The sequence below is a fragment of the Aspergillus viridinutans genome (assembly GCF_018404265.1).
Source record: "Aspergillus viridinutans IFM 47045 DNA, scaffold_1, whole genome shotgun sequence".
Lineage (NCBI taxonomy): Eukaryota > Fungi > Ascomycota > Eurotiomycetes > Eurotiales > Aspergillaceae > Aspergillus > Aspergillus viridinutans.
This window is the reverse complement of record NW_025091217.1, coordinates 5,563,818-5,588,657: the sequence shown is the minus strand read 5'-3', so window position 1 is coordinate 5,588,657 and position 24,840 is coordinate 5,563,818. Positions and strand designations below refer to the sequence as shown.

Sequence of the window (24,840 nt, the reverse complement as noted above, 5' to 3'; positions counted from 1 at the left end):
GTTAAGATATAACTAGCTTAGAGAGTTAAGATATAACTACCTTAAAGAGTTAAGGTATAACTACCTTAGAGGGTTAAGGTATAACTAGCTTAGAGAGTTAAGGTATAACTTACTTAGAGGATTAAAGTATAACTAGCTTAGAGAGTTAAGGTATAACTTACTTAGAGGATTAAAGTATAACTAGCTTAGAGAATTAAGATATAATTAGCTTAGAGAGTTAAGGTATAACTTAGTTAGAGAATAGTAGTATAATTATAGATCTAATATTACTATTACTATCTATATTATAAAAGAAAGTAAAAGTATTATTATTAAGGAAATTAGAATCCTTCTTATTACTAATATATATTACCCTTATTATATTATCTACCTTACCTACTAACTAATTATAGTAGTAATATAGATTCTAATTCTAAAGTAGTTCCTTAGACTTAGAGATATTATATAACTTAGTATAGTCTTAGGTAATAATAAACCTATTAGTATATATCTAGATTATAGTTAACTTAATAGTAGATATATATAATTAAGTATAGCAGTAGTAATAAATATCTTAAATACTATTAAAAAGCTATTTAATACTAATACTATTAGAAGGGATAGCTAGAAAGTCTAATACTATATAACTTAGTATTAGAAATTATCTAGTATTCTATTACTACTAGTCTAGGATATTTATATTCCTAGAGACTTCAGTGCCTAATCTCTTAATATTAGATTTAATAATAGTAAGCTAGGAGATTATACCTTCTTAGAGATAGGTCTCTAACTCTAGATAGAGTTAATCTAACTAAGATAACTATTTTTATTATTATTTCTAGATCTTAAAGATAGCCTGTTATAGGCCTTCCTTTTACTTTAGCTAGGTAGAAGGGGTAGTATTATTAGAATATAGAAGATAATAATAATAAAAAAGATTCTTAAATACTATAGAATACTTCTTATACTAGTTAATCTATTTCTCTACCTAAGAGCTATCTTAAAAGATTAATAGCTTCTGGGATAGATTAAGAATTATTATAATAGTATATATATATCCTTCTTCCTAGTATATATAGCTATAGTACTTCTTTAGCTTAGTAAAGGCTACTTATAGTATCTTAATAAGATATCTTTTTTAAGGGTCCCTCTTCTTCTCTAACCTTTTACTTATATCTTTTAGATAAGTAAATAAGATATTATAGACTATATATATATTATATATACTAGGTCCTGATATTAAAAGATTTATTATAAAGATATAGAATAGATAGAGAAGTTTAATAAGATATTTAAGATACTTCTACTTAGTATCTAAGAGATAAAGATACTTAATAGGCTCCTCCTAAGTATTAATAAAGATATTTATCTCTTTCTTTAGTTTTAGTACATAGTAAAGTATTAAGTATATTAAATTCTATTATATCTTATAGTCTTATAGAAGAAGGTATATTTAAAATTATTAATCCTTATTAATTTAAATTTAAATAAACTTATTATAGTATTATAGACTTATATTTATAAACTTCATAATCTTCTAAATCTATTAAGAAAAAATTATTAGAAATCTAATAATAAGAGATTTCTAGATGTTAAACCTTCTTAAGAGATTATTTTAAGCTAGGTAGGCTATAAAGCTATAGATTATTATTTAATTATTTTTTAATCTAGTTATCTTCTAATTTAATTTTTAATTAAGTTAGGAAAGCTCTTACTATAAGCTAAAGGATATAAGCTAGGTAGGGTATATATTAGATCTTTTATATAATTTATCTTATTAAATAAGAAGATAATTAAAGTATACTTATTAATTATAAATTAAAAATTATTTATTAAAAAGAACTTAGTCCTAGCCCTTTCTTAAGTTTAGTTAGTAGTTTCTTAATCTTATTTAGTAATACTTTTATCATCTTTATATTATTACTTATATTATTAGTAGTAATAGTAAGTACATAAGATTAAAGATTATAAAGGGAAAGAATATTAATAACTATTTTAGTAAGATAGTTTTCTATATACTTACCCTTAATTAGATAAAATCCCAGGAGTATTTCTTAAAATTTAAAGCTTTTATTAATAAAGTAAGTAGTAATAGTACGAAATTGTAGCAGGCAGGGCCCACTGAGTGCTCAAGCCTACTAGGCACTCGCGATCTGCCTCAGGCACTGATGAACTCTTGTCCAGCAAGGACATAAGCAGTCACGTGACCCTCATAGCAATCAATGTAGTAATCAATCTGGTCATATGATCTCATCCACCATTTGCACACTCCTTTTTATGTTCGGCCGTCACGGCCCTAGTTAGAACCCTTCAGTGATTTCTTACCGTCCAAATCTAGGTCATAGATTTATAAGGCTTCTAGCCCGTGACAGAAATAACTTATAGTTAGGACTTATCTAGTAGTTAAGAGCTAAGGAGATTTTACTCTTTAGTAAAAGTTTTATAATAAGTTCTAAGTAACTAATAAGAGTAAGTTCTTAGAGTTACTCTATAAGAGTTATATAAGTAGGAATATATATATTTAGATTTACTATTTAAATTATATATCTAAATTAGATATGGTTAACTATGTAAAAGAGGAGTTAATAAGTAATAATAAATTAAAGGACCTAGTTAATCTATTTCTCTAGGGTATAGATATAATCCTAATAATTAGTATAGAATCTAATAATAAGAGATTAAGGGCTAAACCTTAGTAATAAGATATTATTATAAATTCTTATCTAATTTATAGATATTATAAGAACTATTATATTTCTTTATATAAATATAAAGATTAATTATCCTATTTTTTTTTAGAAAGTTTAGATAAGTAAGTAGAGTTCTATACCTATTAACTTAGTAATAATATAAGAGTTTACTAGAAGAGATATTTATAACCTCTATAAAATAATCTTATACTTCTACTTAACTACTTAATCTCTATCTTAGTTTAATCCCCTCTTTTACACAGGCTTTAGCATAAGATATTTTATTCTACTAAGTATAGAAGTTATTATGTAGCTTAGTATTTATTAGATAAAAAAGTATTTAATATTATTTTTTATATCTAGAGGCTTATTTAAGTATTAATAGGATAATAGTAGATTAAGTAGAGGTAAGAGCTATAATCTTAGTAGGTATTACCTCTAAAATATAATTATAAATAAATTAAGATATAGAAGAACTTAGCCTAATTATAGATTAGCTAGCTTAGGCCTTAAAGGAAGACTATATATCTAACTATATATTAAATTCTTAAAGAGTATTAGCAGATAGTAATAGAGATAAAAATAATATTTTACTATAGGAATAAAGGAATTATTATTAGGGATAATTAAGATACTAGGAAGTTAGGAAATAGTAGCTAAGAAAATTTTTAGGTAAGTAGATTTCTTATTTCCTATACTAAAAAATAATTATTCTAGTCTAACCCTAAGCTAAAATCTCCTAATAAAAGATTAGGACCTAGTTATTACTTATTCTATAAATAAATAAATATAAGCTAAACCTACTAGATACTAAATCTTCTAACTCTATTACTAAGTTATTAAAATCTTCTTTAAGAGAAATATATATATAAAGGACCTACTATTACTATTAGTATTTTAGATCCTTTCTTTTACTTCTTTAATATATTCTCTATACCTAAGGAAATATTAGTTAATTTACTAAATTCTCTTATTAAGAGATTATAATTATTAATAGAAGTATATACTATCTATAGAAGTTAAGTTAGATTACTTTAATAGCTTAATAGTAACCTTAGTAGCCTTCTTTATATTTTTATAATAGTTCTTTAGTTTATCTAGTATAGAATCACTTTCAGTAGGTTCTATAGCTAGAAAGCTAGGAATCTCTAGATTAGCTAGAATATTAGTTAATCTATATAGAATATATTACCTGAGGTCCTTATTAATAAAGTTAATTTATAGATACTAGTCTACTTCTAAAAGTATTAAGGCTAATTCTTTAAGGACTATATAGGCTTCTATATATATATTCTAGGTAAAATTAGAGAATTCTCTTATTAGGAGATTTTATAAAATATCTTTAAATTAATAATATCTTCTTCTCTTATAATAATACTCTTATCTAGAGTATTAATTATTACTTTTTTAAGTATATAATAATATATTAATATACTAAAGACTTCACTCTCCTATATAAAGATATCTTTAATATCTTTATTATATAAGATAGGAGTTCTCTTAAGTGTGCTATTATCCTTAAAATTTAATCTTATAATTAAATATCCCTAGTTACTTTTACCTATAGCTTTAATCTCTTTATCCTAGGAAATATTAGCTTAAATCTCTTATTAAGAGATTTAATTACTATACCTATATTAATTTATTATTAAATTAAGCTATAATCCCATTAAAATAGGGACCTATAAATTTAATAAAAGTATTTATAATATATACCTAATTATAATAGTAGAATTACTAGAGATATATAATTTTATTATTTTTATACTACTATAGTCTTTTTTTAAAATTCTTTTTAATACTCTAAGTAATAATAATAAGGGCTTCTAATTTTACCTCTTTTAAAGTTATAGGAATCTTACCTTTAATCTATTATAATAGTTAATTATAATCTAGTAATAAGAGATATTCCTCTTACTAGTACTATATCTAGATTTTACTAAAGAGGATCTAAATCTACTGCCCTTTATAGCTAGTATATAAGTTTCTAAGTATATTTAAGTAGATCTACTTTATTATTAAATAGGTAAGTATAACTAGGTGCTAGGATAGAGTCCTAGAACTAATCCTTTATAATATTTATATCCTATATAAATATCTTAAATATATTAGATACTCCTGCTAGAAATATAAAAGACTTATTAACCTAAAATATTATATAAATTAAAATCTTCTTTATAACCTTACTAATCTTATTCTACTTAACTAGTATTAACCTATATCTTTATAAGTGTATTTCAGAAACTAATAATAAGAGATTTACTATTTATTAAAGAAGAGTAGATCTCTAATATATCTATAGTATACTATATTATACTTATCCTTATTTAGCACTATTAAAAATCCTAGATATTAGTAGGTATATAAGTAGTAATTAATTTTAACTAGTATTTATAACTTTAGCTATATAGCTAAGTTATTACTAATATTCTCTAGTAATTTTAGAAAATTAGGGAGGTTTCTACTAGTGAAATTATTCTTTAAGGGGTAGAATAGTATTATTTAATATAATCTATATATCTTTTTCTCTACTTTAATAACTCTATCCTAATCTTTAAGACTTACTAATATAGTTATATTACTAAAGATAGTAAGGCAGTGCCTCTAGAACTAATTAAAAAAAAGAAGATAAATCTAATATTAAGAGAATTAGTATCTACTAATAAAATTTTTAACTCTTACTTATAAAATTAAGCTTTAGAGATATTAGTATTTCTAAGTAATCTAGATTAGTATAGTACTAGCTATAATAGGTACTTATATAAAATTTTATTTATTTATAAAACTTTAAATACTAGAGAAGAGATAGTAGCTAAGGTATATTTTCTTTATTAATATTAAAAATAAAGCTAGCCTATTTTTTAAAGGACTTTAGTTAGAGCTTATATACTTTATAATTAGAGGGGAGACTATTAATAGTATTAATAATAGTATATATTAACTTACTATTAGTATTTATCTTATATATAATCTCCCTATTTATCTAGAGTCTCTAGAGGCAGCCTTTATTAAGGGAATCTTTATTCTAAATATTATAAGTCTATAAAAATTCCTATCCTAAGTTAGCTTTAACTTAATCTAAAATCTCTTATTAAGAGATTACTTACTCTGCTATCTAGTACTTTAATAAAGTTCTTATTCTAATTAATATTACCCTAGAGGGCTATATTAGTAATATTATAGTATAAATTAAGAAGGGCCTCTTAGTAATACTATCTAGTCTATAAAATTAATAAAGATATATTAGGGACTTTATATTTAATCTCTAAAAGTTCTATAGTCTATAGTTTAGACTACTTCTATAGGTCCTTAAGCTCTGCAGTAGTTAGATCTTTATTATTATTATATTACTAGAAAATCTACTTTAAATAGGTATTAAAATTATCTTTACTTAGTATTATCTATAGTCTATTCTTAATTATATATCTATAGATATTAGTTATAAACTCTTTCTTTAGATACTTTATATATTTCTAGTTTAGACTTCTATTACTGCCCTTCTTCTAGACTAGGTTTAGATAGTAAATATTAAAAATAATTATACCTAAGAAGTACTTATCTAACTTTCTTATAATCTTATCTTTACTAATCTCTACTTCTAAAACTAATAAGCTTAATATCTATATAGTAGTCTTTCCCTTTCCCTTCTTCTTCTTAGATAGTATATTAATAATTTAATTCTCTTAATAAGAGATTAAATAAGATTCTAGTAATAAGAGAACTTAGTAATAAGAAAAAGAGGAATATAATAATTAAATATTATAACTAATTAAGAGATTAAAAAAATTATAATTTTATAAAATTAAAGAATATAAAGAAGAAGAGGTTCTATAAGGCTAAGAAGTATTCTTATTAATAATTTAATACTACTACTATATAATCTTTCTATTAGTAATATTTAATAGTAAATATTCTTAAATAGAATTAGCTTTTCTTTATATTATACTTAATTAATTTGAATAGGACAATAGGTGAATAAATAAAGAAAGTTTAATATTTAATAAGTTATATAACTATAATATAATATAGTTATTTAGTAAGTATTCTCTTATTAAGAGTTTTATATAGATACTATTATTAGATACTACTATAAATATTTTATATACTAAGTATACTATATTCTTTATATAAAATATATTAAGTAATTTAGATCTCTTATTAGGAGATTCTTAATATAGCCTTTATTAGTTTATATTATTTTAATTTAGAATAGCTCTAGTTTACAAAGGTATTATATTATTAGGCTATTTATATATATTATTTATATATATCTTTATTATCTCTTAATAATAGTAAAATATAATATTTTTATCTATATATTATCTAGAATTTATATAATCTAGAGGGAAGCTATCCTTATATAGTATAATATTTTCTTCTTTTAAGGTATATTAATTATATTATTTAGATAGAATATTAAATTAAAAATTATTTTTTATTAAATAAGTAGATAAAAAGAAGTTATTAATAGATTAAATATAAGCCTTTTAAATAGTAAAAATTAAGCCTATACTACTAGACTAATTATTATTATTATATAAGTATAGAGAGCAGTATATTTTTTTTATCTCTTAGTAATATCTCTATAAGTAGGCTAGATATATCCTACTTATTAAGTTTCTAGGGATATTTAGGTATTATCTAGGCTATAAAATACTATAGGGAACTATATTATTTATATAAGTAATAGGTTTACTAGGAAAAGTATATATATTTAATACTAAACTACTTAGTTTCTAATAAGATATAGATTCTTCTATTTCTACCCTATACTACTAGGCCTTAGTATTTAAAGAAATACTAATCTACTAGCTTATATAATTATACTTATAATTTATAAGTTTATAACTCCCTAGTAGCTTATATATAATAATCTCTTAATAAGAGATTATAGTACACTAATTAAGTTATATATTATAATAAAATTTTTATATATAAAGTAAATACCTTTTAGATTATATTAATAGTAATAGGATTTATACTAAGAAGCCCTAATATTTAGTATAGTAGTAGAAACTAGTATAGTAGTAATTATAATATAGTAGTATAGGAGTTAATAGGCTATTAGTATATATTAGTAATAAGATTAATAGGTTTTTAGGTTATAATTTATCTATAATATCTATAATATTCTCTTAATAGGAGATTATTCTACCTACTAGAAGTAGTATAGTTTAAAATTATATACTACTTATAGGTAAAAGAGGTTACCTATAATCTAACCTATATAGATTAGAAGATAGATAACTAAGGTCATAGGTTTCCCTAAACCCATATGGGTTGGGTTGAACCCCTTGTGGATCAACCCATATCCACCCCACAGCCAGTCTAGCCCAAGCTAGCGATCCAGGAGGCTTATTGGTAAGTCAAGCGAGCACGTGATTTTATCGGACTGAAGCGACGTTGTCGATTCCCTTGATCATCCTCACCCTTCCCTTAGTTGCCATCTCCTCCAATCATGCCGGCATACTATGACACGCTACTTGAATATACTTGGAAACCCCCTCCGCTTTTCTGCATCGCAAGCGCAATCTCGGCATCCTGTTCCATTTTTCCAATCCCTTCCGCGCCGACCAAAAGGGCTAAAGGTTGACGTGAGCCCTTTTGGACGCCCGGGCTCCGCAATGGCCGAATACCATCGCATCGAGTACAACTGGGTTAAGGGTGTGGAGTCACTTGAAGAATACCAGCCTGGAGGTTATCATCCCGTTATCGTCGGGGACGTCCTACAAGACCGATATCACATTGTAGACAAGCTTGGTTTTGGAGGCTATTCGACGGTTTGGCTTGCCCGGGACACTCGTCTACAGCGATATGTTGCTGTCAAGATCAACACCGCAAACTCTCCTCGGCGCGAGGCAAAGATTCTCAAGGCTCTATCTGCTCCACTCTCTAGGTCTTCGCCCATACACACTGGGCGCAGTTTAATATCTGTTTTCCTAGATGAGTTCAAAGTGCGAGGGCCCAATGGAGAGCATACGTGCTACACAATGGCCCCTGCACAATGCAACTTGAGAGAGATATCCTTTAGCCGCCTTTTCCCCCTCGAAGTTGGTCGAGCACTGTCATATGGACTTGCGCAGGCCGTTGCTTATACACATTCACAAGGTTATGTTCATGGAGGTATGTTATGAAGATGACGACTGTTACAATTCCGTAGGTGTAACTGATAAGAAATATCTTTTTTTTCATCTAGATATTCATTTGAGCAATATTTTGATCAAGCTTCCATCAAGTTTCGACGATCTTTCTATCAAGCAACTATATGAAAAATATGGCGAACCTGAGGCAATACCTGTTACTCGATGTGACGGTGAGGCATTGCCCCCTAACGCTCCGACCAAGGCCTTTTTGCCCCTGTTCCTAGGCAAATATGCGGAGGAGTTCTCATTATCCGATGCGCACGTCCTTTTAAGCGACTTTGGTGAGGCTTTTTGTCCAGCCACGGAAACTCGTCTAGGACGAGACTGCCATACTCCGCCCGCGTTCCGAGCTCCAGAAGCCAAATTCGAATCACAGAACTTGCTGGGATATCCCTCGGATATCTGGGGTCTTGCTACCGCAATCTGGGAGATCATCGGAATGAAGGCAATTTTCAGCACCGATTTTGTACATGAGGATGAGGTAGTGTCTCAGCATGTAGATGTACTGGGGCCTATGCCTTCCGAGTGGTGGCAGAACTGGGAAGGACGGTCTCGATTCTTCGATGAGTATGGGTTTCCGACGGAGTCTCACAGGGAAAATAGATGGCCTACTCTTGAAGAGTCATTTGAGGTCGGTGTGCAGAAATGGAGGCGTAGGGCTGGAAAGGGGATTGAAGAAAACGAGAAAGCTGCTTTTCTGGATTTAATGCGCCAGATGCTGTCATTCAGACCTGAGGAACGACCGACTGCTGAAGCGCTACTAACGTCGGTGTGGATGGTTAAGTGGGCATTGCCTGATTTTAGGCGGAGCTTAAAGTATCCCCTTTGAAGTGATTGAAACTCATGATCCATAAAGCTATCGCCATGTTCTAAGGACCGACGCAGAGTTTGAAAAGCGGCAGAAAATAATGTATTCCATCCATACGGGAAGAGGCACTTGAATACATGGGCTAATTCTCACTGCATCCTTTTGACCAGCCGGGAATACAGTGAGGATTTAGAAACAGTATAGTAATGCCGAAGGTACGCAAAGAATGAGCTCTGTATGAGGCAGTAACTATGAGCAATGTAACAAAGCCTGGAGTGCCAACGTGATGGTATACGTCGAAAATTCTTGCTATTTTGTATGTCACAATGTATGTCTGACTTCGTGAACCATGTATTCATCGTCTTCTGACACCTAATACCGACAACACTCCAAACTGAGTAAGAACTGAAACCCTTAAGTATTGAATATTGAATCCCGAAACGCTGGCCTGAGAGATGTTCAACATTGTTGACGCCAAGGGCACGTCAGAATCATCCTGCATTACTCTGATGGCACCTATCCTTGACCAGGTAGGTGTGAGTAGGCGATGGGACTCTCTTTATATTCTTCAAGGAACTCTTCAGGTGGCCAGACAACCTTATCAGACTGGGGCCCGCCACGGCGAGTGTTGTCCGCTTTCTCTGAGGTATGAGTAGCTTCCTTAAGAGTAAAGTCCTCTTTGCCGTTGGTATATCCGTGTGACGCTACATGGTATTCACGTAGGAGTTGATCGCTGGCCTTGAAAGCGAAGGTCCCATGCCAGCCTTTAGGATCCATCATATGTCGGCCTTTGTTCGTGGTGGTATTGTGCATGTCGGATCTGGATAGCTATCGGTTAGCATCATGTTTATGCAGACATACATCCGCACAAAGCCTTGGCAAGGAGGTATGTTTGAATCTATATCCAGTGGGTGAAGCGCCGCAACACTTCCTTCAGACCAAAAGAGCAAACTGAATGCACTAACCGAATCAAGATTGCCTTAGGAGCCAGCAGTTGATCCCGTGCTGTCGCATAGGCTAGAGCTACCAGGCTCTTTTTGCGTTCAGCGCTGATAGTGTTACCACTGTAGAAGAAGATCCGAACAAAATTGACCCCCCCTCTAGCAGCATCCATGGTTTTAAAGTAATGCTAGATGAAACAGAGAGTCTGGGATGAACACTGTCATGCAGAGAGATTTTTTGATATTGGGGAGTATGGCCAACCTGTTTGGGCACGGAGCTAGGTCTTTTATATTGCGACTATCCATCCTTGGATAGGACTCGTAACTGTCCGAATTATTGGTCATGCATTTTTGTTGACGCTTTCAACGACGAGATGCTGAAACTCGTGGGCGGCTAGGTATCTAAATATAGATAGAATTCCCTAGGACATAGGCGGCGTGTCTTATACTTGTCACTTCTCGGCGCTTAATGATTCGAGCTGCTACTCTCATCCATCAGTACCAGGAGATAAGAGACGAGCTTTATTGTTAGATGGAACGTTTGGGACCGGTGCGTGCCTGAGTTTGGAAGATGGTCGGACACCGCTCATCGACTGCTGACAGTGGACAGGACGCTGCGACGAAGTTGCTTCTCGGTAATGGGAAATGATAGGGCCGAATGCCGCTCTCATATAATGCTGCAAATAGGCACGAAGGGTGGATAGAAAACCGGACTTCTATTGTGCCATATGCTCCCATGGAGTCTCAAGTGCCCTCCGGAGCGTCACGAGCGCAACAACGAACCCCACTCGAAAATAGGCTCCTCGGTTGCGACGAGAAGGGCGAGAAAGCGATTCACATTCACCGTCCTTGTAATCGCGGCTTCTCTCTCCTCCGGTTTCTTGGTACCTGGGGCAGGAATCGAGTAATCCAAGTGGCGCCAAATCTCCCAGTCCAGCATCGGCAGGTCCTTCCACACTTGCTTCCTGTGGAGAATCAACGGCTCATCTTGTCCATGGTCACCGGGCTTTGTAACGTCCGGGAGAAGGGACATATCCACGAGAATATCAACGAGTTTATCCTGGTGTTCTGGGTTCTTGCATGCAATCTGAAGTAACAGATGCCAGAGTTGGCCCAGTTGGGCCGCGAGGGAGGCGTCGCGTGCTAAGGCGGCAGATGCTAGTTTGGCGCGGCTTCTGGGGCGTGAATTTCGCCTGCGAAGAGATCGTGCAGGACTGCAAGGTGGGGTCCGAGATCATAATCACTGCCTTCGTTTGTGAGGGTGGGTAGTTGAGTCAACATGGCGTTCATTTGATAGTGAGAGGGCTGGATGGAAAGAAACTTGTCTGTGGTGAATTTCTGTCTGTGCTATAGTCGGCGCTTATACTTATTTGCAGGCAGATGGAGGGATTTCGATGACAAAAGCCAAGGCTGAAGTAAATCTGGCCAACTACTTAGGTGCGGACTATCCAGACAGGGGTGCAAGAAACAGGAATAGGCGGATCGACAGAGGTTAGCGCAGGGCAATTGTATTTCTACATTGTGTTTCTTGCTCCGCAGGCGATTACCACTATCTGTAGAAGAATCAGAGTGGACTCTGTCGATGCCCAGCCTACAGAGTATCTATTACGTGGCTATGTAGACGAATTGAAGAATCAGTCGTACGCCACTTAAGACAAAATGGATCAATGGGTAAGAATACTGCAGAAAGTGTCACTCTGGGACTGGGATTGTTTCAGCCAGGTGTTACTTTAACTAATATCCGTGTGTTGATCCTCCACTGGTAGTTGCCCTTTGGACCTTATATCTAAACAACAGTAACTGATATCCAGTTATTGTGATGGTAAGAAGGGTCCAGACTAAGAGGATAATGCTCCGCTTGTGTAGATTAAGCAATTCAGCCTTTTATCATGGCATGCTCCTCTTAAAGACGACCCTGCCAGCTACTGGTAACCTGTTTAACATCATCATCATCATCAGTACGGAAGACAGGCTGGAAAGATACAACTCGCCAGTCTTGTCATCCACATCCTGTCCATACTGTCCACCTAATCACTCGAATTCGAAAGCAGCGTTTTCCCCGGGAGTACATGCGATGAATTATCCACTGTTGCCTGAAGAACCTGCACGCATGTCGTTCACCTCTACTCACCCTATACACCACATATTCACAATGAACTTATCCTGATTCTGCTAATGACCATGTAGACACCTAGGCATCGCAACATGCAGCTTATACCGTCCGCTGGGCTGACACTAGGTAGGCACAAATGGCTTGTATCACCGCTGCCAGCTGCCGCGTACCCGCCAATTTGCGCGAATGACCGCTAATCCGGACAGTGTACCCTAGTTGCGGAGGTGGAGGGACCTGTACAGCCAGTTCAGCATGTCGCCAGCGTTTGTCGTAGCCGTAGTCGCCGTTGTGCGGGAGGAAGCCACCGCTCGAGAGTGCAGAGACAGAGGCATCCAGAGCCAACTGTTTTAGGCGTTGGGAGTGGCCGCAGATGCAGCAGCTGCGCTGATGATCAAATAGACAGAGAATTTCTCCCCTACAGCTGAACTGGTCGAGAGGCAAGAGAGCGACGATGGCCATTTATATGTACTGTACGCACCCAGATTGCGGGGATTGAAGGTGGAGTAGACATTCAAAAAGCTTCAACAAGAGGATATATCAATCAATCCACACTTCCAAAGAAGGTGAAACAGTTCATTCTAAAGCGCCTGCTGAATATCGCGGTTTGAATGGCTATCACTGCGATGTTATTCTTCTGCGGCGTTTAAGCTACTTGAGTGCTGACGTCTTTTGAAATGCATAGTGTAAACCAAGACCAACAGATCTTAGAAAAAGAAAAGGGATAAAGAACTGTTTGTATTATGATACAGCAATTCTATTCTATAGCCACTAAGGCTCGCGAATTCGGAGTCTCTGCGAAGTGTTTTATAAAACCCAGTAACAGCCGCTAGGATGCTACTATAAGCAGAATATCTTGTAGCGTGTGGTCTACCTTACCCTTCACTGACACATAATGAGATTAATATAGGTATGAGGAGAACATCTCCTGAATGTCTGTTGATCCTCCCGTAATAGTACCATACCGACCCGCTTTCTAGAACGCGTTGCATGGCCCATAGCAGGCATATTCGATCTCGGGATTAAGTCCCTGATTTGGAGCCACGTTGCGAAGGGCTCGGGGTTAAGCTGACGAATCACTCTATATCTCGGACTATATAGGCTCGGAATTAATGAATATGAATCAGGTATCGTAGCATAAACCTTGATGACTCCATATTTCTTGGCCTAGCCGACCCGGGCCACGTTTGCAGATTTGGCCTCGACTTACGAACAATTAACATCTCCCTCATTTCCAGCGTATATTGGGGGGAGATAATGGGGGAAAATGAACAAAGGACAGTTAATATAGGAGTTGAGGACTCTCTGCTTGATCATTGACGTACGCCTTCTCAAGGCAGCAAAGGTTCAAAATCTGCTGCAGGCCTCCGCGTTTTGGTCCATCCTTGGCCAGCCCTAGTAGGCAATGATTGACAGTCGTGAAGAATAATTGCCGTACGTGAGATGGTGTAGGGGTTTACGGAGTACGTAAGTACCACTAAATCCTTTACAAGGGAGCCTTGATTTCGACGACAGGATGATGAAGATTAGGACACATGACCAGCGGCTTAATTGTCCTGCGCATTCATACATAGCTGAGTCGAATGCTTCAGCCTGAGGATCGAACAAATATAAAAGCTGCTGCTTTTCCCTTGGAGAAACAGAGCATCAAGCAATCGCCTCTACCTGGTTCAATTCATTCTTTCACTTTCGATCGCGATGCGCCTCATGACTACTGCCGCGCTAATCGGGACTGCTGCTGCAGCCTCGCTCAGCAGTGTCTGTACTAAAGATTATGTTCTCTCCGTCCTGCCTACCTCGAGCGATGATATCCCCTCGGGCATCACCATCGACACCAGCTCCGTGACGGCCAGCACCTACCAGAACTATTCCGTCACCGGTGCCACTTTCTGGGAGGACATGACCGTCAGCTTTTGCGAAGTCTCCTTTGCGTATAGCCATCAGAACGGAGATGACCGCGTCGTGGTCAATTACTATATGCCGGAACCGACCAGCTTCCAAAACCGATTCCTCGCCACGGGCGGTGCGGCTTATACCATCAACAACGGTTCGGGAGGTGCCGATATGCTGGGGGGTGTCGCCTTCGGCGCTGCCACCGGTTACACCGACGCTGGTTTTCCTTACTGGGGCGGCACTGACTTTGATGATGTGGTTATCCGTGGCAATGGCACCGCCAATTGGCCGGCAATTTACAACTGGGGTTACCAGGCCATTGCGGAAATGGCCCAGATCGGCAAAGCCTTCACCAACAACTTCTTTGACGTCGGTGCGAACACCACGAAGCTGTACACCTACTTCATCGGATGCTCGGAAGGTGGCCGCGAGGCGTTCAGCCAGGCTCAACGTGCGCCCGATTTGTACGACGGAATCGTGGCTGGTGCTCCTGCCATGCGCTACGGCCAGCAGCAAGTTAACCACCTCGCTGCGCCGGTTCAAATCCAGACCATCGGTTATTATCCTCCCTCCTGCGTCTTCCAGACGGTGGTCAACGCCACGATAAATGCCTGTGACGGAATGGACGGCAAAGTGGATGGCGTGGTGGCGCGCAGCGATCTCTGCTTCCAGAACTTCAACGTCACCTCCATGCTCGGCAAATCCTACTACTGCGAGGCGAGCTCGACCAGCAGTCTGGGATTGGGCTATGGCAAGAGAAAGAGGCAGTCCACCTCGGCGACTCCCGCGCAGAACGGCACCTTTAACGCGAAGGACATCGAGGTGATCCAGGATCTATTGACCGGTCTCAAGGATTCCAATGGCGACCTTGTCTACTTCCCCTTCCAGCCGGCCGCTGGCTTTGGTGATACCACCGTCTACGACAGCACCACCGATACCTGGACGATCACCTCCCCGAACTCCAACGGTGAATGGATCACCAAGTTTCTCAACTGGCAGAACGTCACCGAGCTGGACATGTACGGTGTTACCAACGACGACTTGAAGCGCTGGATGATTGAGGGCATGACCAAGTATATGGATGTTCTCCAGACCACCCTCCCTGACCTGACTCCCTTCCACTCCAAGGGAGGCCGCCTCCTCCACTACCACGGAGAGGCCGATACCAGTGTCCCTCCCGCCGGCTCTATCCACTACCATGAATCCGTCCGGAAAACTATGTACTCTAACCTCTCGTTTGCCGACGGCAACGACGCCCTGAACGACTGGTATCGGTTCTACCTCGTCCCTGGCGGCGCCCACTGCGCCATCAACGACGAGCAGCCGAACGCCGGTTTCCCCCGCGACAACTTCGCTCACCTCATCGACTGGGTCGAGAAGGATGTCGTTCCGGTCACCATCAACTCCACCGTGCAGTCCGGCGCCAACGAGGGTGAAGTCCAGAAGGTCTGCACCTGGCCCTCACGTCCTTACTGGAAGGATAACAACACCATGATCTGCGAGGAGAACCCTAGCTCCATCAGCGCCATGCTCTGGAACTTGACTGCTTACCTCACGCCAGTCTACTAAGGTAGCTGGTCTACGAGGGATCGAAGGGGATAATAATCACCGAACTGGCCATGGACCATCAGAACACAGGAACATTCGTCCGTACCACTAGCTTTATCTCTTTTTTTTTAACCATAAATCCAATCTCTTCCTGTGCGGTGCTTCGCCATGTAACACTAAACCATCATAATATGTCTGAAACGGCCCTAATAAATCTGTATCAATTCTGTCCTTCTCCTTTCTTTCATGCGGGCCTATTCAATCAAAAATGCAACTTAAACATGGTTGGAAGGAGGGGAGCTCTGTAGGATGAACTCTCCTCTTAAAGCACCACTATATAATACAGCAACCTTGCTTGAAACTCTTCAACAGTGCACATGAAAGACTATCACAGGTTATAACTCAATTACAAGAGCCCCTGCTTACAAATACCAAAGGTTGCCTTGGGTTTATTTTGCTAGACAGATATGAACAATTTTGCAAAAATAAACAAATACCCTGAATATTCCCTACTGAATCAACAAAAGGCTCAGATCAATGAAAGGCGTTGCCTCCAGAGAAAGTCTGGCTGCCACTCTGTTGCACATTCCTCGTGTTGATTGACCCATTAAAGTACTAAAATTGGTTAAGTAGGGCAAGATTCACCATTAAAGAACAAATTCACTTACAGTCGTTGAACCTGCTGCCTAGAACAGGCAAGAAAGGCAAGGTTAGCTACCTACTCAACAAAGTGACATGCCTTGCCTTGCTTCTGAGGTTCACTTACTGCATTGATCTCCTCTAATTGTTGTTGGCGCAATTGCTTTTCCCTCTATAAACGTCAAGTAAACGTGCGGTTAGTTAGAGGTAACCTCTGCGTCGATACAGTCAACCTACTCTCTAAGATGAAAAATATGTAAACGGGTCTCCTTGTCCACATTTGTAACAATCTGGCCCTGGTTGATCTCTTCTTTTAAATGGTCGGAGACGTCCATCAGGCCCTGGATGGTATACTGGTGCAAGATTTCGTCCACATCCAGTACACGATCCGCGCTGACATGTAAAACAATACTCTTCACTTCGACGGCGCGAATAGTGTGGAGACATTTGACATTCTTGACAAACCTGTCCACTCATTCTGGTCAAGAGTACGCCACGGGACTTTGTTTGGTTCGCAGTTGGCAGACGACAGGCGTGAGGACTTTAGTCAAGCACTGTAACCCTGGCAATCTTTTGCTCTGACAAAGGGCTACCTCTTGTTGGAAGTGGAAAGCGGGGAGTGTATGTAGAGAGTGTAAATCTGAATCGAGTGAAGCATTGATAGTAATTCTGTAAGGGCGAAGAGCGACAATATATGTTAACTAAACCTAAGCTAAACTAAATAAGGGCAATTTTTCGTCGGCCAGTGGTAATTGAGGGTAGATAGGACTGTTGAATAGGTCTTTGAACTGTTGGCTGCTAAGCTGATGTCGATGAACGAAAGCCAACCTCTGCATTGAGCGCCTTGCAGGCAGTTTTGCTTTTAAATCTCCCGATTGAGTGCGCATTCCGGCCAGTTGTATAAAACAGCTTGGGTCTCGGGCCCTCCCTGGAACTAGGGTTCAAGAATTGGGACCAGTCGCATCCTGGAGAAGGGACCATATGACCCAGCCCGAGATTGTATTCAGCCGTGGGAACCCCCCGAAGAATTGGTGTTATAAATCTTCGATGTTATCACAGCCATTCAGAGCACCGGTTCAGTGCTCTGCACGAAATTATATTGCCAGGTATGCAGCTAGAGAGTGCATGTGGTGCAGGGAGACGGTGAAAGGGGTCTTATTTTCTTTGCTTCTTTCATTTGAGAGCGGACAGTTGCGGGGGTACCTTAGACACATAACCCCATAGAGAGGAGCTGGTGGATGCAATGATGCAGGAAAAGGATTTTGTTGTCTTTGGTGGCTGGCTGAGAGTTTCATATTAGATGTGATAATAACGTGGCACCTATCTCATACTGCTCTTGCCGCCATTCTTCAACTACGCCTTTGAATATGATCAGTGCATGGGATTCATTCAAATGAAACATTTCTACAGTCCTGTCCAACTCCTTTGTATAGAGCATATGTGAAATATTCGAAATGTCTGCATACGGTCTGGACGAGCTTTATTGTCCTATAGACGCGAAGGACGCGAAAATCGAGTCAGTCTTTTCTGTTATAGTTAATTATCAGCAAATAATGAGTGTCATCCAGCATTGTTTTTGTCCACGGATTGTCTGGACATCGAAGAGAAACTTGGACCAAAAATTCTATTTTGTGGCCCCAGGAACTCCTCCCAACTGATATTCCGAACGCTCGCATCTTAACCTTTGGGTACGAAGCGGCTGTTGTTGATATAAACCATGAAGTCTCTCAAAGCACAATGGAGACACATGCTGCCGACATCTGCGATAGGTTAGCCGTCTTGCGGGCTGGGACTCCATCGGTAAGGGTAACTTTCTGTGGCTTCACCCTTTGGACAAATAGCTGATAAATTTGACCCAAGAGCAAACGGTCCATTGTGTTTGTTGTACACAGCCTCGGAGGCTTGGTGTGTGCACAAGTGAGTCTTACCGTCAGTTTGCCGAACTTTCTCCATTTGCTTATGATATTCGACCAGGTAATCACCAGGGGAGCTTCTGCAGTGCCCACAGACAACCCTTCTATCATTGCTCAGAGTACACGGGGAATCGTGTTTTTAGGAACCCCATTCCACGGTTCACCATCTGCAAAATACGGTGAAGTTGTTCGAAGAATCATTGGTACATTTTATGACACCAATACCAAGAAGATCCGCGATCTCACCGAAAAGTCCGAAAAGCTCGAGACCCTAGTGGAAGCATTTGCGAGTAGACTGCGCCAACGCCTTTCTGAGGGTAAAGAGATCGGTGTCTGCTTCTTTAGCGAAACCCTAAAGACACACGGCATTCTGGTATTTGTATTTCACCTGCTAATTATGGTCTAAGCTGAAAGACATAGGTCGTTCCGGAAGATAACGCCAGGATAATCGGCTGTGGTGACCATGCATCAATCTATGCGAATCACGTTGATATGTGTAAGTTTACAAATAAGGATGACAAAGGGTACAAGAGCGTAGTGGCAGCAATCAAGAAGCTTGCAGCCATGGAGACTGCACAACGGGTACCTAAAGTATGTCTAATCATACCCAGATTCATACATTTGAAGGCTGAACCCTGACTAGGGCGCTATGACCAATATTTGGAATAACAGCAACAGTACTAGGATCAGGCAGCAGATGGGACAATAGAATGTGTCTGGAAGTCTGAACTTCTATTGATGACTCTGCATGTTGGCCCACAATAAGGGCATGTCACTATGGTATTGGAATATGATGTAACACGAAGCTAACACAAACATTGTCATTTCCCATAATTAAAGCATAGATAACATTCAGTCACCTCAAGGCTTGGGAGATTCTCATAAACCAGCTTTAAATTTTTTGCAAGAGAATAAGATAGGGTTAGTAAATGATTACCCGCTCCTACCTAACAGTCATAAGTAAATAAATAATTCCATGTAGTTAGCCTTTTATTCCTTTGGTTCTAACTCTCAGTGTTCATACATATGCAGGGCCACAATGCCTCTTGTGCCGTCGTATCCCGATGCTATGATGACGACTGGGCCACGAGAGATTTCAATGATGCTTCTACCAAATTATAAGTCTACGGGCTCGGCCTGTCCATAAAAGCTCCCCTCTCTGCTCGTTGTTTCAGCTCTCCTCGGTAGACATTATCTGGTATTGACTGGAGAGACTCTGCTTTCGAACCATACACTGACAAACTCCAAGATATGAGGACTCAAAGGGAGAAGGCATCAGAGTGTAGAATATTGCCTTTCTGTTCCAACATCTGCAACACATATACGATCCCTACCAGCGGATTCTCTGTCCTCTAAACCCGCTATCTAGGAGGACAGCCAAATTACACCCGCTAAGGCCAGGAACAGTTGGCGAACTTGCGGAATGGAGTTGGTTCGGGGCCCCCGGCTGATGATGGAGAAGGCGAAGGAGTAGCCTCAGGGGGAGTACATCCATTGCCCTGCACAAAGCAAGGATGGTCCTGTTTTATTAGTCAGTATTTTATGCACTCCATTTGCTGGTTAACATTTTTTTAAAGCTTTCTCAGAAAAGAAGCATAACCAACTTAATAGCTTGATATTAAGGGGGAACTTACTGGGTTGCATGGAAATGATCCACTATCAGTATCTGCACCGTTCCCAACGCAACTTCCATGATCATATCCAGGTGATGGGAGTACACAATTCTGTAAAATATTGGTTTGTTAGCTAGTGTTTTCCATATATATAAGTAGTATAGGGATAACAGGTAGGGTTAGAGTGTCATACAAACCAGCCAAAGGCAACTGATATAGTAGAGAAAAAGGCAACAGTAGAAGTCAGCTTCATCTTGGATGTTAAAGAATAAAAATCACTTGTTAGGACTTAGAAGATGGTAGAAGTTTGAATGATATGATCAAAATCAGTGAAGGGTGTAAGTATTTATATAGTTGGTGATTCACATATAGGCAGTATAGTGTAAGTTATTAGCATCCACTGCTGTAGAGATGATCACACTAAAGGAACCTTAATGTTGCTATTTATTGGTGCACTAATCATTTGATTGTTTAATCCTTCAATCCTTTGATCTTTTAGCTATAAGTTTTCTCACTATTGTAAAGTAGTATTTGAAGGATCATGGATTGCAGGAGAACTCACCATTTAATTGGTTTCAGATAGGGGGGAAATCTCGGTAGAAATACGCGGCCATTTTGTTACCTTGCTTTATCTCTGCGGAAATTAATATCAAAATCTAAGTCAAAGTGCTAGATGCACAAATCAGGCCACTGCACCCGCGGCAGAGTGGGTGCGCCACTCCATTTCCCACCATTACACTAAAAACCACCAATTTTGAATATTTTTGACTTATTGAAGCTATTCCATCCACCCAACATGCCTAAATCTAGTAAAATTGGTAGATCTGACCTCCTTAATGCCTGCGAAGCCGCGTAAGTCTAAGAAAAACTGAATATCTCCAAGATTGCGCGTGAATATGGCGTTCCTTATGCCGCCCCATGTAGACCTCGCCAAAGCCCCCGGGCTACCCGCAACAGGGGCCCACAACCCGTTTCTTGGCGGGGTTTGGGCCTGATCTAGAGCCCGCGGGCCGGCCAGCTAAGTTAAGCCCAAGTCGAACGGTGTCCCGCTCAGATTAAACTTCATCAAGCATCGTCGCTGCAGGATTCATACTCAGCCATGTTGCAATCTGGCTAAGTGGCTAAGGCGTGCATCCACTGTCTACTAAGCCAATGATATGTATGCTAGGCTGAGACAGTCATGCTGGCTGGACAAAACTTTTAAACTCATAATACTTCGCCTTCCTGCCGCGGCATTCTCTTCTAGCTCATGCACAGAACTCGCACCAGTGATGGTGCTCACATGAAAGTTATCTATGGTTGCTAAGGGACTGGAATTGCAAAGGCAATTCACACCCTCATTTCGCAAAGCCTGGAGACCCTCTTTGCCTGATAACAGGTGCATGTTTTGCAAGGTAAGCTGTGCCCAGCATTGAATGATGTCTAATAGACGACCGTAGCAGAGCCTAGCAGCCTTGGATAGGCTCACTAGACAATCCAGTTGATAGCCTGATACTCCGACGTATCCAATTAGACCTTGCGCGCGGAGTTTCAGGAGTACGTACTCCAACAGCAGCCAAGGCTTCCTCCTCCCGGAATAGTGCGCACCCGGATAATTTTGTACCCTGCTCTACCGGGATGGTTTGATAAATTGGTGCATGCCTTTAAGGATATTGCAAACAACGGTTTCATGCTGCTCAATCCTGATGACACTCGCAAACCGACGTGCAAGAAGTTTGTTTTCATTGCCCGTCTGGGAAAACGCCCAAATAACACGCCTAACATACGAAATCCAACGCCTTAGGCTCTGACTATAATCATGATGTCCTAGGATATCGAAACGGACACTTCGCCCTCGCACCTATAAATGACAGACACCGGAGAGAGCAACACACAGGTTATTTTTGCAATTTTAGAGTAATCCTATACATGCATACATTTGTCACTCAAAGGTCTACAGGTGACCCAGGGCTCCTACCTAGTTAACAGGCATAAATAAATAATTAATCCCATATAGGGTTAGCCTCTTACTTATTCCTTTGGTTCTAACCCTCACTGGTCATACATATGCAAGGCACAATGCCTCATTTTGCCTGAAAGTCTAACCCCCTTGCCATGCTCTTTGATACCAGCTTCTAACCTGTATGGCCTGCATCTTCTCAGAAATTTGAAAGGCTCTACATTTCGGGTACAGAGGACAGGGGGCCCAGAGGTGAAGCATTCCGCTGCTCATGGCATAGATGAGGGCTGTCTTGTGTTACAAGCGCAAAGAATCCTTCACTCATAACCTTCGTGAAAGGCCTACGAGTGGTATATGTGGACGTCTCCCTTGTCTGACAGTTCGGAAGACCAGGATTAGTCTTGTATCTTATGCAGATTTATGAGGTTCAAGATCCAGGTTTCTTCATTAAGCATACGGTGAAGCAGATACCGCATCATAATGCTCGTTAATTACTCTGTAGACTATGACTGGCATTATATTCAACAACCCTCAGTCCGTGTAATCCCCCTTGGGTCCATTCCAGTGGCGCCACAAAAGCCATCTGGCTCCATGAAAACAACTGATTCCTCCCGCCAAAGACAAAGACTTCGAATCTTCCGACAAAGTTTCCATCCACCCAGACTCTGCTCCCTCCAATGACATCTGTGCGAATGACGATCTGACTCTGGAGAGGGATTTTGATGGGTTTATGAGTGGACGACGTCTCGTTTGTCCAGATTCGTCCCGGATACCCCGGGTCGAATCCAGCGTATTCGGCTACGGAGCGAAGTGGGTACTCCCATCCGTCGGATGTAAAGGCCAAAGTACCGGATGCGGATAAACTCAGAGAGCAATCCTCGGAGGACAGCACGAATGGTCCCGCGACCTCAAGCTCCAGTGCATAATTCATTCCCTTGCTGCCGTACCCGAGGTGGACTCTTTCCCCTAATTGTTTCTTGGACGTCCAGTTCAAAAGCGAATCCGTTCTATGATTCGTACGACCAATAAATCTCCTGTCGAGATTCTGACCAACCGCGCGGGCAGTAAGCAGTTTCGCAGACAAAGACAAGCTAGATTCATCTAGTCGTGGGCCCCGCTCGCCCGTCCATGCTCGAGAGGCGACAATCGGGATCCCGTTGCGCATGGCGTAGAAGGCCTCAAGCTGTGTTGTCGCGTCAGGTCCGTTGTCGTTCCATGCAGCTAGAATTGCGCCCTGGACTGCCTGTTTGTCCGGTTGCTCCGTGACGTTGAATGGGTTGAAGAGCGCCGGAGTCCACTGCCATCCGTCGATGTCGGCGAAATTCAACACACGGGAGTTGTTGAACAAGTATGGATACGGAGCGGGGAATATGGGCATATGGTCGTTTTTCAACGACATGTACGCCCAGCGATCCTCCGAATTGATGATCGTGTACCCATCATTTGCTAGACTGACAGGATCCGACTGCCCGTATTGCCAGTGTTGAATGATCACATCTTTGGATATAGAGAGTGTATTCGATGGCTCATAAGTTCCCCATATGCGAATCTTTTTTCCTGACTCGTTGTTGATGAATCGTGCCATCTCATTGACAAAATTGATATAATCATCTGCCAACGTTGAGTCGTACTCGTCCGCCCCGATATGTACTTCCTTTGTGTGAAACCACGGCAGGAATTCAGCCCAGACAGACTTGACGAGCGGCACCGCCCCAGGATGAGAAAGATTCAGCAGATCCTTCTTCTTCAGAGCCAGTTCCGGCTTCCATTTGGTCAGAAACAGGCAATGGCCCGGCGCTTCAATTTCAGGAATAACAGTCACCCCCCGTTGCGCACAGTGATGCTCCAGCTCTTCATAGTCTGCCCGAGATAGCGTCTCGTTTGGCCTCTGCACGATTCCCTGGAGGTCAGGACTCTCAGGGTGCAGCGAAAACTGGGCGTACACGTTGCTCCATGTCTCGTTATGTCCCCGATTGAGAGGGTAGTTATCACTGGTGTGATAATGGAACTCGGACATCTTGAAGAACGAGGCGTACGTGCACAAATCCTTAAGGAAGGCAGGCGAGTACCACTTTCGGCCTGCATCGAGCATGTATCCTCGCGTTGGAACCGAGGGTGTGTCCACCATGCGACCACTCTGAAGCGGTTTCCCGTCAGCGATGATCAACTTCTGCAGCAGCGTTCGCGTTCCCCACCACATCCCTCTCGCTCCAGACCCTCGGATAAAGACGCGCTGCGGGTGAATCTCCACTTCATATCCTTCTTCTGTTGGAGTGCCATTTTCGTAGGTCAAGTTGCAGTCTGTGCCGAGTCCGTCAAGGAAGATTCCCTCCTTTGCGCTGAATTCATGGACCTGGCGGAGTGTCCACCGGCTGGCGGTCACTTCCTGCAGATCATGCAAAAATGTCGTTGCGAATTCCAGCGCAGATGGAGGTATAAGCGTTAAGCCATTTTCGTCCCGATGAGGGGCAAAATCGGCCTTGATATAGATGATCCTCTCCACTGAGCGAACATCAAACCCCGATATTGGCCCTAAGCCTGTTTGATACACGGGGGGGAGTGTCTGCAGTGCAGCAGTCACTAAACTGAAACATAGGATAATATTTAGATACATAGTTGATCTA

General features: G+C 39.8%; 5 protein-coding genes across 5 annotated transcripts; 2 read left to right on the top strand and 3 right to left on the bottom strand.

The window, feature by feature from the left end:
• Positions 1-8,293: 8,293 nt before the first annotated feature.
• Positions 8,294-9,641, top strand: Aspvir_001647 (uncharacterized protein; the record flags this gene model as incomplete). Its single annotated transcript, XM_043266766.1, has 2 exons — positions 8,294-8,792; positions 8,866-9,641. The coding sequence occupies 2 exons, from the start codon at positions 8,294-8,296 to the stop codon at positions 9,639-9,641; spliced, it is 1,275 nt and encodes a 424-aa protein (XP_043122701.1).
• A 495-nt stretch (positions 9,642-10,136) lies between these two features.
• Aspvir_001646 (uncharacterized protein) lies at positions 10,137-10,734 on the bottom strand (the record flags this gene model as incomplete). Its single annotated transcript, XM_043266765.1, has 2 exons — positions 10,137-10,440; positions 10,586-10,734. 2 exons carry the CDS (start codon positions 10,732-10,734, stop codon positions 10,137-10,139), a joined length of 453 nt encoding a protein of 150 aa, XP_043122700.1.
• Positions 10,735-11,324: 590 nt separating this feature from the next.
• On the bottom strand, positions 11,325-13,133 carry Aspvir_001645 (DUF3632 domain-containing protein; the record flags this gene model as incomplete). The annotated part of the gene is made up of 2 exons (XM_043266764.1): positions 11,325-11,704; positions 12,845-13,133. The coding sequence occupies 2 exons, from the start codon at positions 13,131-13,133 to the stop codon at positions 11,325-11,327; spliced, it is 669 nt and encodes a 222-aa protein (XP_043122699.1).
• A 1,236-nt stretch (positions 13,134-14,369) lies between these two features.
• Aspvir_001644 (uncharacterized protein) lies at positions 14,370-16,133 on the top strand (the record flags this gene model as incomplete). The annotated part of the gene is made up of 1 exon (XM_043266763.1): positions 14,370-16,133. One exon carries the CDS (start codon positions 14,370-14,372, stop codon positions 16,131-16,133), a length of 1,764 nt encoding a protein of 587 aa, XP_043122698.1.
• Positions 16,134-22,703: 6,570 nt separating this feature from the next.
• Aspvir_001643 (beta-N-acetylhexosaminidase) lies at positions 22,704-24,830 on the bottom strand (the record flags this gene model as incomplete). The annotated part of the gene is made up of 1 exon (XM_043266762.1): positions 22,704-24,830. The coding sequence occupies one exon, from the start codon at positions 24,828-24,830 to the stop codon at positions 22,704-22,706; it is 2,127 nt and encodes a 708-aa protein (XP_043122697.1).
• Positions 24,831-24,840: the final 10 nt, after the last annotated feature.